At 40.6% G+C, this 11,175-nt stretch overlaps 1 protein-coding gene across 1 annotated transcript in view; it reads right to left on the minus strand.

The window, feature by feature from the left end:
• Positions 1 to 398: 398 nt before the first annotated feature.
• The window catches only part of CCNL1 (cyclin L1), a 29,160-nt gene continuing 18,383 nt past the window's right edge, over positions 399 to 11,175 (minus strand). The window contains exons 4-11 of the mRNA XM_018557042.1: positions 8,343 to 8,463; positions 7,232 to 7,296; positions 5,189 to 5,288; positions 4,738 to 4,842; positions 4,021 to 4,162; positions 2,788 to 2,887; positions 1,458 to 1,541; positions 399 to 982 (exon numbers count right to left, since the gene is read on the minus strand). Of these exons, the coding sequence (XP_018412544.1) occupies positions 631 to 982; positions 1,458 to 1,541; positions 2,788 to 2,887; positions 4,021 to 4,162; positions 4,738 to 4,842; positions 5,189 to 5,288; positions 7,232 to 7,296; positions 8,343 to 8,463 (1,069 nt within the window). The 3' untranslated portion in view covers positions 399 to 630. The remainder of the gene's footprint in view (positions 983 to 1,457; positions 1,542 to 2,787; positions 2,888 to 4,020; positions 4,163 to 4,737; positions 4,843 to 5,188; positions 5,289 to 7,231; positions 7,297 to 8,342; positions 8,464 to 11,175) is intronic.

Raw genomic sequence — 11,175 nt, forward strand, 5'->3', positions numbered from 1 at the left:
AAACCATGTTGCGAACATGTGTACAGTCCAAAACAAACCATCTCTGAATGCTGCATGAGATATTGTGTACATGGAACTTGATTTCACTGTTGTAGAATTGTCACAACATCACAGACCACATCAAAACAGGTTTACTTTCATTTCCAAAGTTTATAAATGTAACCTTGTGATACCTGGTCCCGATGTATTCATAGTAGGGGGTCCTCCAATCTCTCTCATGTGGTACATATACATTCACATTTAAAGAATGCAGCACACAGTAGAATTTTCTAATTTATTTCCTAATAAAATTAGTTTTGTACACATGCAGACTAAAACCAGTATGAAAGATTTCACAATTCTTTAAATAATCCTTAAATATAACAGTGTCTGCAACCAGTTCATATAAAAATACGACATTTTACAGCAATTCAGCAACAGAAGCTGTTTTAATACATAACTCTAGATCAATGCCATCAGACCATGGTTCCATAAGAAATATACTGTCATGGTAAAATGTGCAAAAAAAGTATAGATTGAAAGAAAACCAGAACAACCTGTTAAATGTCTTTATGTAATTTATTAGAAAATCACGACGACAAGAGTCCATATCCAGCAAATTATGTCTATCTGCTTCAATGATGGTGGAATTCAGCGTCTGTGCCTGCTGTGTCCAGAATGACCACTGGTGTGATGTTTGGTTTTGTGTGACCTTTCAAAAGAGCGAGAACGTTCCCGTCTTTCTCTGTGATGATGGCTGCGGTCATGTCGGTGCTTCTTGGCAGGATCCCCATGATCCCTGGATTTGCCTGGGGTAGGGGAATGTGACTTTTTCCGTTTATGTCCATGTCTGTTTGAACCTCTCAATTCATCCCCACGATGCTTGGATTTGAGGTGTGGTGACCCATGATTGTGATGTCTGCGTGGGCTGTCACTGTGGCTCCGAGAACGGCTTCTTGACCTTGAGCTGTAGGTTCCAGATCGACTTCGTCGATTGTTGTAGCTTCAGAGATAAAAAAAACTTTTAGTGGTGGTTGATTTGTAAACACTGAACTCCGTTACCATAAACCAGGCATTTCAAACTAATGTTTTTTAGGCCGCATATGGTTTTCTCACTCCTTCCTGGAGCCCCTCAGTCAGTTTAGTAATTTAAACTGAATATGACTGATTTGGGTACACTTACTTACATAATTTGTCAGCTAAATGCTTAAAGAGGTTTAATTTACTCTTTCTCCAAAATAGCTAATGTTAAATTTAGCCCACTGTTTGCTCAGAGTTTAGCATGCCTGCCGTAAACCAAAATATTAAAATCTAACCTGTCTGAGAAGCTATGGCAGTGGGCATAGCAGGTAAACAAACAGAATGCTCCATTATTAGGTGCACTTCAACTAAAATCTGATTACTACACATCTAGGGAATATCAAACAAGTTTAAAAATATACCCCAAAATACATCATCACAGAAAGCTTTAAACTTACTGTCTTCGCGGAGATCGAGATCTTGATTTTGTCCGTGATCTTGATCTGCTGCCACTTCGGCTTCTTTTGATTTCCTTTCGCAACCTATCAGATGGAGAAATGTTTAGACAAAATAGCTGTACATTTCTGCTACATCAGAAATCAATTTGCAAGAGGGGTGGTCAAATTATACTACAGACAGCAAGTGTACTGTAAGAGATTATATATATTAGGGATGCACCGATACTAGTATCGATATCGGTGCCGATTACGAGTATTTGGGCAAGTACTCGTACTCGCCCAAATGCTCCGATGCCTAGCACGAGTACTTTCGGTATCAGGAAGCCGAGCAGCACGTCATTACACGCTGCCCAGTTTCGCGATTGACCGGAAGCTGGCCTCGTGAGGTAAGGTTAATATATATATGCAGATTGGTAAAGAGAATGTAAAAGTGATTATAATAATTTCAGATATTTATACACCAACAGTTAGGGCTGGTTCACACCACAGAGTGTGTTCCACCTCTGGAAGACAATCCAGTCGGCTTCAGGGGCGTGGCGATGCATGGAAGTCAATGGCACCGCAGCCACACACCCCGCAGTGCAATCGCCATCACCCGAATGCATGGCACATTGGTGATTGCATTCCAGTCCAGTGTGATCTGCAAAAATAGTGCATGCAGCATTCAATGCACCGCCACACCTTCTCCCGCCCCTGAATGCAGGGAGCCGGCCAATTTGCGTTCCAGAGGCAGAATGCTCTGGAACGCATTTGTGGTGTGAACCGGCCCTTAAAAGCAGCTCTTTCCATAGTGAGGGGATTTTTTTTCAAAACTGGAGCAGTTGCTCATGGTAACCAATAAGGGTTGAAAATGAAAGACAAAAGCTGAACTGAACAAATGGAAGAGAAGCTGATTGGTTGCCATGGGCAAATGCTCCAGATGCTGCCTGCTCCAGTTTTGATAAATTTCCCCCACTGTATATTCACATCAGTCCCTGCCCTGAAGATACTTACAATCTAAGGTCTCAACACATAGATACTAGGACCAATTTACCTAGCATTAGGTCTTTAAAGTGTGGAGTACCTGGAGGAAGCCCATGTAAGCATTAAGAGACCATGTAAACTCCATGCAGACAGTGCCCTGGCCAGGATTTGAACAGCGCACCCCAGTGCGGCAAGGCAGAAGTGCTAACCATGAGGCCACTGTGTGTTCAAAATAACAAGTTATCCAAACTGGACTGGAAGGTAAGTGTTTGCTAAAAGAAGTAATTCCCAATGGCGTGTGGCTAAAAATCATTCACAAACAATGTACATTCTTCTAGTTAATCTTTCCATTCCAAACATTACATACCCATTATAGGGGCTCTTTAATGACTGCTTTTCTTCAGGTTCACGTTTGACTTTTGCAAGTACTGGAGATTTTTCCTCTACTTTCACTTCTCGTGGAGTTGCTGCAAAAAATGATAAAGAAAAGCGTTAAAATGGAAAAAAAAAAATATATATTCACATATTGTTCCGCACAAGGCAAGTGGGATATAAGGGGAGCTACTGTCATTTCATATAATAAACTCATTCTAAAAAAGTAAAACTAAGAAGAGATCTGGCCTGAAAACATACTTGTGCTCTCACTGCCTGGAACTAATGATGTTTGAGAGAATTCAAGCTTCTGATGGGCTGGATACTTAAGGTGCCCATATACCTGCCGATTATTGTGGGGGAACACGCGATCGTACGATCATCGGCAGGTGTATGGGCAGCGCGCGACCGCATCCACTGTACGGTCGCACAACTTTCGTCTTCCTAGCACGCTCGAAAACCCGCCGAAAATCGAACAATTGTCGGTGGGTTGGTAGCGTGCTCGGAAACGAATGCCGCATGGGCTGCTCAGCACTGCAATCATCGGCAAGCCCTCCCCTCAGCGGGGAGGTCTTACGATGATCGCAAGTACAATCTGCCTGTCCAAGATGGGCAGATCGTACGAAATTTTAATGATCTTACAACCATTGCACAATGAAAGCCGTGCGATGGTTGTAAGGTGTATGGCCACCTTAAATCTGAGCTTATACAATAAACTGTAAAGAGTTACTAGACTCAATATGAATCTACATTATAATAATCCCCCACTGTATTCTAAGGTCACATTAAAGTATGAATATCAGAAAAGCCCTTTGCTGAACGCCAGTCATCCTTTAAACAAGTAAACTAGAAGTGAATCTACTTACGGGCACTGACAAGCGTCTAATCAAATCACATTATTTGCAGAACCCTCTTTGCTCCACTGTTTTTGAATAAGACAGGGCAAGACAGACACCAGTTAAATAATATCTAAATGTTACCATTTAAATCCAGTTACTAATATGCATCTCAATAGAATCAAATGTTTTTCGGCATGGCTATGTTGTGACCTGATCTCACTCCAAGTGCAAATATAGCTATAGCTGATGCGATATGGATCAAGACAGAATTAACAATAGATGAATTTCCAAAAACAATCTACACAACAATGAACTGCTGGAGAACAGGCTATTATATTCGCAGACATACTAGTATATAAAATGGTTGATAGACTAAACAAAAGGCATACATGGTTTAGATGCTGGAGAGAAGCCTCCCATTGTAGAAAGAGCAGGGGTTCCATCAGGGTTCAATCCCTTAGCCTTTAGCTTGGCTTCCTGTATGGTCACTTTCCGCTTTTCTACTTCTTTCTCCAAAATGTCAAAATTCGGCTGTTGGGAGGAAAACAAAAAAAATAAAAAATCACCAAAGCTACTTTGCCTTAAAACCATCATCTGCAGACATGTAAGAGCATCAGTCCTCCCAAAATGGAAATTTTAGTCATCTACCAAAAACTATCACTATTGTGTGGACTGGCCTCTTAAGAAGAGCCAGTTTACTGAACAGGAAAGGGTCAAAAATAAACATCCTGAATGACCAGGAAAATGCCTAAACAAACCACACCTGTGTCTCTTCTCCAGGTGTGAATGCTACCGATACAGTCATGTAGTACAACTGACTGGTGGTGGTAATAATAAATGTATTAACCATTGCCTAGTTATATACTGTATAGTTCACATGTGAGGAAAACATTTTTTTTTTTAGATATTAAGACAAAACGAGGGCTTAAAGGCCAACTTTGCAATAACTGCCCCACACAGTACTTCTTGCTGCCACAAAATGTCTATATATTGACATCCATTAAAATTTAGCCCGGGTGACTGAGGACATTACTGCGAACGCAGTGTCACTGACCTGAAGACTTTGAAAAACGGTGCAACTATATTATTAAAAAACTTCACATTACCTTTTTCCAGCTGTAAAGCCTCAGAGCTGTAACACAAATCTCCTGCATGTTCTCCTCTGTAGCTCCGAAAAGTAAAAACCAGTGAGGTTTATTGGGTAACGGAATCTGAAAAAAAGAAAAAGTTCCTGAATTAAACAATTACCCCCACCCAAAACACAGCACCTTTAGCTTTTCAGAAAGTGGTCAATGTACCCTCACACACATTCCACACTAAAGGTAAGCACAGGCTCAACAGCCATCAATCCCCTGAAGGTCAGATCATTTCTTGGCTCTTTAATTATGTAGTAGAGGCATTTAGCATTGAAGTCCAACAGGACCAAGAACGTCAACATTTTGGCAAGTGTCATCTACATACTAAATTTACCAGAACCAACTTCATTATCTGTCTTTACACTTGTAACCTAGAAAAATCACCGTTTGTGTCAGACACATAAGGAAGAGAACATCTCACCTGCAACACTCTTGCAGCAAGATAAATACACGCACATGCTATCGTTTCAGCATCAAATCTGACAAATACGTTTGTACGAAGGAAATCATTCATGTAATTCCTGAAAAACAAAAATATGAATCCAGGTTAATTGCAAAATGTGCAACAGAAAGCACAAATCCTTTGGAGACTCAGCATACTTTGTTTTTTTTTCTTCTCTCTGAAGCCTAGCATAAAATCATATTCATATATCTACCATTAGGTTTTAGATTAGAACAAAGATATATGGAAGTGGTGAGCTTGTCTACAAATTACTCTTCTTTAGCTAGTTTAAAAATGGACACAGACACCAGTACATTACTAAGCAAGAACTATGCAGTACATTCAGTGTATATGAATTCATCATTCTACAAATAACAATAAGTTTATTCTAGTAATGAAAAGAAAACTTTATAGTAAAAATAGCTAGTTCAGCACAATGGTCATTATAGTATTCAATTAGTCAAAAGGGCTCAGTGTCAAGCTATACTACTGCAGCTCCCATATTATGCCGACATGTACAAGAGTAAAAAAAATTTGAACAAAAGGACATAATGTGTATTTTTTTTTTAAACATTATGTTTTAAAGCCTTACATATACAGTGTTTCGACTACATAATTCATCTCTCACATTTGCATTCCTTTACTACATTTCCAAGAGGCACACATGTACATGCTGTGCAAGTTCGTGACCATTTCCTGTCATAGTTAAATCATGGATCAGTGAGTATTGGATTCACTGAAGAAAAGACATTAAGGCCCCATTCACACCTATGCGTATTGTAATATGCGCGTCTGTCGCGCGACCGTCACGCGGTTTTTTTACCGCGATTCGCGGTAAAAAAGTCGCGCGACTGTCGCGCGATTCCAAAGGCTACTTGGCAGTATACAAATGGAAAACGCCCTACAAAACGGACCAATACGCAGCAAAAAACGCTCCGGGACCTTTTCATGCGTGGGCCGTTTTGTAGTGCGTTCGGGACGGGCGGAAATACGGACAGGTGGGAACGATACCATTGACTACAATGCTATTTATTTTTTTGACCGTTTTGTAGAGCGTTCATCGAGCGTAGGACGCGCTACAAAACGGTCAGGTGTGAATGGGGCCTTAGGATGAATTACAATAATACTGCAGAAGTCTAAGTCTTTGGCTCTATTTAGATTTGATTCATTATGAGTAAATTGAAATAAAAAGCCAACATATTAAACAATACAGCCAACATACATATGTTAGAAAAGAATCCTAAATCTGTAAATTGCTCTTACAGAGCTAAGAGAATTACGTTGATAAAAAGGTTTGGCGCAAGCTAAGCTCTGACACAGGTTCCCAGTGTTAAAGAATGAGTGCTTGTTAGATCAGACATGTCATAGAATCATACTTTTATCTCCCTAGTTTTCCCACTGTATTCAAAATACAGTCACAGGACAGTGTTAAAGACTGTTCTCCGATGCATAGATGAATACAACATTTGAACTCACCTTACCTTTATTCACATACGTGATACTTTTGTAAACATACTAAATGGATTCTCTCCTATGCATACATGACTATTTTATAAACGTCAAAGGGATATTTAACTAAATACACTTTTCCCTGCTTAAGTGCACAAAATATAGAAGTTCTGAAAGCAAATATACAAATCCTTTGGACCCCAGGACAGAACTAGGAAGATGCGGCCAGATGGATATGGACCACTTCAGTGAATCTCGGATGAAAGCTTGCACTGCATTGGCTGAAGAGAAGGGCAGCCAATCAGGCCATCCAGAGGTTGGTGTGGTGCTGAGGGTACAGTTCTATGACTTACCATCATGGACTACCCTTTAACCAAAGAGTAGAAAAAAGAACAAAGTTAAACAGAGATCTCCAACTGAGGTCTAGCTCAAGCCATGAAAACAGTAAGCAGAAACATGTATGTAACTATTCGTACTACTGATTTGCTCTCTGCTCTTGAAGCACACATATACATTTATAAATATTTCTGCTACTATTTCCCTGGCTCATTCAAAAATTCAAAACTAGCTTACCAAGCTGTCTGAACCAGAGTTTGATTTTTTTCACATTCCAAGACTTGAAGGTACATTACAATGATCTGAAAAATAACAGGAGTTGAAAAATGTTTTACTTGGAAATACTGCTGGACACAAAAGGAGGAATAATGCATAAGTATGCCTGACATAAAGGTTCCGTCAAATCAAAACTGATATTTCAGTTTTTAGCAAATGTTTAAAAAAAATAATAATCTGGTAGTTTGTCTCTCAATGACTTTAGTGGTGACATCTCGGTGCTTGCCATTATCTGACGTGCAAATGTTGGTTCTGAAACAAGCAGAGTTATGGAGGAAGGGAAATCTCCCACATGGGCAGGAACAAATAAGGTCAGGGAAGGTCTAAGGGGATAATTCAGCCCACTAGACTCCACCTCTAATTAAATATCACTTTTAGCTTTAAACATCACCTATACTTAAATAGCAATCTCTATTACTTTGACCATTCTAATCCCCTGTATGCAAAAATAATACAAGCAGCAGTGACATGCAATCTGTGCAATAACTGGTGCCCCCAACACTCTGCTTCTGGCTTCATGGCCAGGACCAAAAAACATGGAGCCCAAGCATTTTCAAGATAGGCGTGTTTGTGCTTCTATACCATTTCTACAATTAATGGAGCAGACTTATTGGATAAGTCACTTGGTGACGAGAGGATGGAGCCGGCTTCCTGGCCAAATCAGGAAGCTGGGAACCGTGTAATTACTAGCCGCACCGGCTTCCTGATTGGTCGGGAAGCTGGCCAATCAGGAAGCCAGGCGGCAAGTCATTACACGTTGCCCGGCTTCCTTAATGGGGCTTCCAGCACCCCACCGGAAAAAAATATACATCGGTACTCGATACCGAAAAACTGGTATCGGCGCATTCCTAATACTTAGGCACTTGTTCTATTAAAGAATACATTTCAAGATTTTTTTAAAATACAAAACTGGATTAAACTGGTTTATCTGCCTAGATCAGCTTACGAACTATACACAAAAACTTTTATATAGAGTACAGGAGGAGATCAGTGATCGACCCATAATGCTAAATGAAAGACACAGCTGCACGGTTTAATATGAGCATATTTAAATAGCAATACATAAGCTCACCTTGTGTGGATGTTTTACATGAACACAAAATCCCAACTCCTTCAACACTCTTCTCTCCGCCTTGATTACTTGGTTTTTGGTATTAATGTAGCTTTGATCAAGTATGAGTGGACTTGGGGTCCTAATTTGTGGGAAATAAAATCAATATAGCTTTGAAGAAAAAAAAAAAATATATACTGTTGTAGAATTCATGTTTCCTCCCAACCGACTAGACGGCAACAGAAACTAAACATTAGCTTCCTGCAGCCAAGTCCAAACCTTCGCCTCGAGCTGTCCAAGTTTAATTTAAGTGATATTGGATATTTATTGAACTGTAATATGCACGAGGACATTTTAATTTAACAGTACTGAGCAAATATTTGATTGGGTTGTACATCCCAGAACTGCCTCTTAAAACATTTAATTGAAAATGTATAGCCAGGTTATTATGGCATTACTCTATTTGGGGATTAAAGCCTTACTGCTGAGGAAAATAGAATCAAGTATTGAGAGACATCTGCTTAAAAGGCAATGGAGGTTCTGTATTTGTTACAGAAAATGTGTGTTATGGCAATAATAAAAACTTTCCTATTTAAGTGCGATTGGGACATCAGATGCCACGGAAGTAGGACACCATCATCACATGTTAGCCAAGTACAGGCTGAACAACTCCAGAAGTCTGGTAGCAAACGCACTTAAAATAATCACGTCTGGTTCATAACTTTCCACCTCAGTATTTGTCAGGTGAACACTTGTCAGTGGTTCCTCATATGTACTTCTACTCTTTAGTACTTTGTTACATTGGGTCCTGTAAATCAGTGGTTCTCAACCTGTGTAACCTCAGAACCCACATTTGTCCTTGGTCATTAAATTGCGACCTAAGTCACACTGCAATGCAATGCACGGCATTGCAGTACTGGGCATTCGGGTGCAGGCGATCAGAGTAAGGTTGCCACCCGTCCAGGATTCACCGGGACAGTCAGGGTTTTGAATGCAGTGTCTGAGTTTCATGGTAGCAGAAACTCGGACAGACAGGGGCAACCAAAATTAAGATAGGGCCTACTGGCCCCCCACTGAAAATAGTCTCAGCTGTGATATTTACATATGAATGAGCCATGGATCATTCTCCCAAAAAAATGTCCCTGCCTCGCTAGAGTGTTCGGGTTTTGCATGAAGAAGAGGTGGCAACCCTAGATAGGAGGTGCATTCGGGGTGTCATTCAAATGAACGGCAATGCAAAACACTGATTGCGTGGTATAGTGCGTAAATCGCATGGGACTGGGTGATTAACGCACTGTACTAGTGTGAATGGACCCTCAAAAACACTGACACACACAACCACAGACACAATCTCACACACTCAAAAAGCAAAAAAGTTATAAATTTTTTTGGAGTGTGTAAGATCCACCCAGTCTCCGTACCTTATGAGAATGTGAGTGGATCCTCAGCCTCGGGTCCAGTTTGGGCTGCTGTGCTGGAGCTCTATCCATATGCACATTGCTTGTACAGCTCCCTTGTGGGCCCTCTACAGGGCACATGAGGGAGCTATGAGCAATGTACATATGGATGGAACTCCCTTATGGCCATACTTCCAGCCCGCACCACCTCAAGCTAACACGCAGGGTCCGGCAGCATATTTTGAATGGCTGCTTGGCGCGAGAACTGACAGTGCTGCACTAGGGGGAGGCTGAGGAATGTCCCACCTAGAAAAGTGGAAGGCATGTGGCGACAAACTGAAAATGGGGTCGCGACCCATTTTTGGGTCACGACCCACCAGTTGAGAACCAAGGCTGTAAAAGTTTTATCAGTATACATTATAGAAACATAACTAAGATGAATACCATAAAGATCACTTTTCTGACGATGGGCAGATGTCACAAAATGTCTAATGTGATGCCTGTAATCCTTCTGACAAAATGCTTATTATTTACTAAAATAAAGTCAACTGCACAAGTTCTTTAAACATCAATTGTGCAAAGTCATTTAAGAAAAACAGAACTCCTTCAGACCATGCCCTGATCAGATCTGCAAACGCAGTGCATTTTTGCCACTTTTTTTAGCTTAAAATTGGATTTCAGATGTAGTCCAGTGCGTTTTTGATGCGTTTCCATGCATTCAAGACCAGAGAAAATGAGACAAGCAGTATTTTTTTTGTTTGGACCGGAACTGACTGCCCTGGTGTGAACAGAGCCCAGAAATACCATAGGGATACATTGAGATGCTTTTTTGGTCCGGGAACAAACTGTTCTTGTCCGGACATGGAGTGAACAAGCCCTCACTGGACTAGATGTCTGAAGTGAACACAAGGTCACTTCAGTTCATTTCTTATTAGGCTACCAAGTACAAATAGGTCTCATTACCCATTGGAAAATATGCTATTCAGTTTTACTGCTTCCAACAGTCACCTATTTTCTTTTCCGAGTATGGCCAGCCTGATTCCTGGGGAGGCGTCAGACTGCTCTCAAGAGTGGCTGTAAATCATCTTGTGCAGCATTGACACCATACTGGTTCTACTGTTTACTATAGAGACATAGTAGCACATATTACGTTGTAGCTCTCAATATGTATTAGGACCCCCATGCTGGTCTGTAGTATGGGGCATACACCCATTTGAGTCATATTTTTTAGCTAGTTTATATGGTTTAGTATTTAGTTCAACTTCCATTACACATTATGAGAGGAATTTATCAAAACTGGAGCAGAAGAATATGAAGCAGTTGCCTACGGCAACCAATCAGCGTCTCTCTTCAGTTAAGGTTTGAAAATGAATGGTGGCTGCTGACTGGTTGCCATGGCCAACTGCTCCAGATTCTATCTGCTCCAGTTTTGATAAAACCTGTTTATTTGAAATTAT

Source organism: Nanorana parkeri, unplaced genomic scaffold (genome assembly GCF_000935625.1).
Source record: "Nanorana parkeri isolate BGI_ZX_2015 unplaced genomic scaffold, ASM93562v1 scaffold263, whole genome shotgun sequence".
Lineage (NCBI taxonomy): Eukaryota > Metazoa > Chordata > Amphibia > Anura > Dicroglossidae > Nanorana > Nanorana parkeri.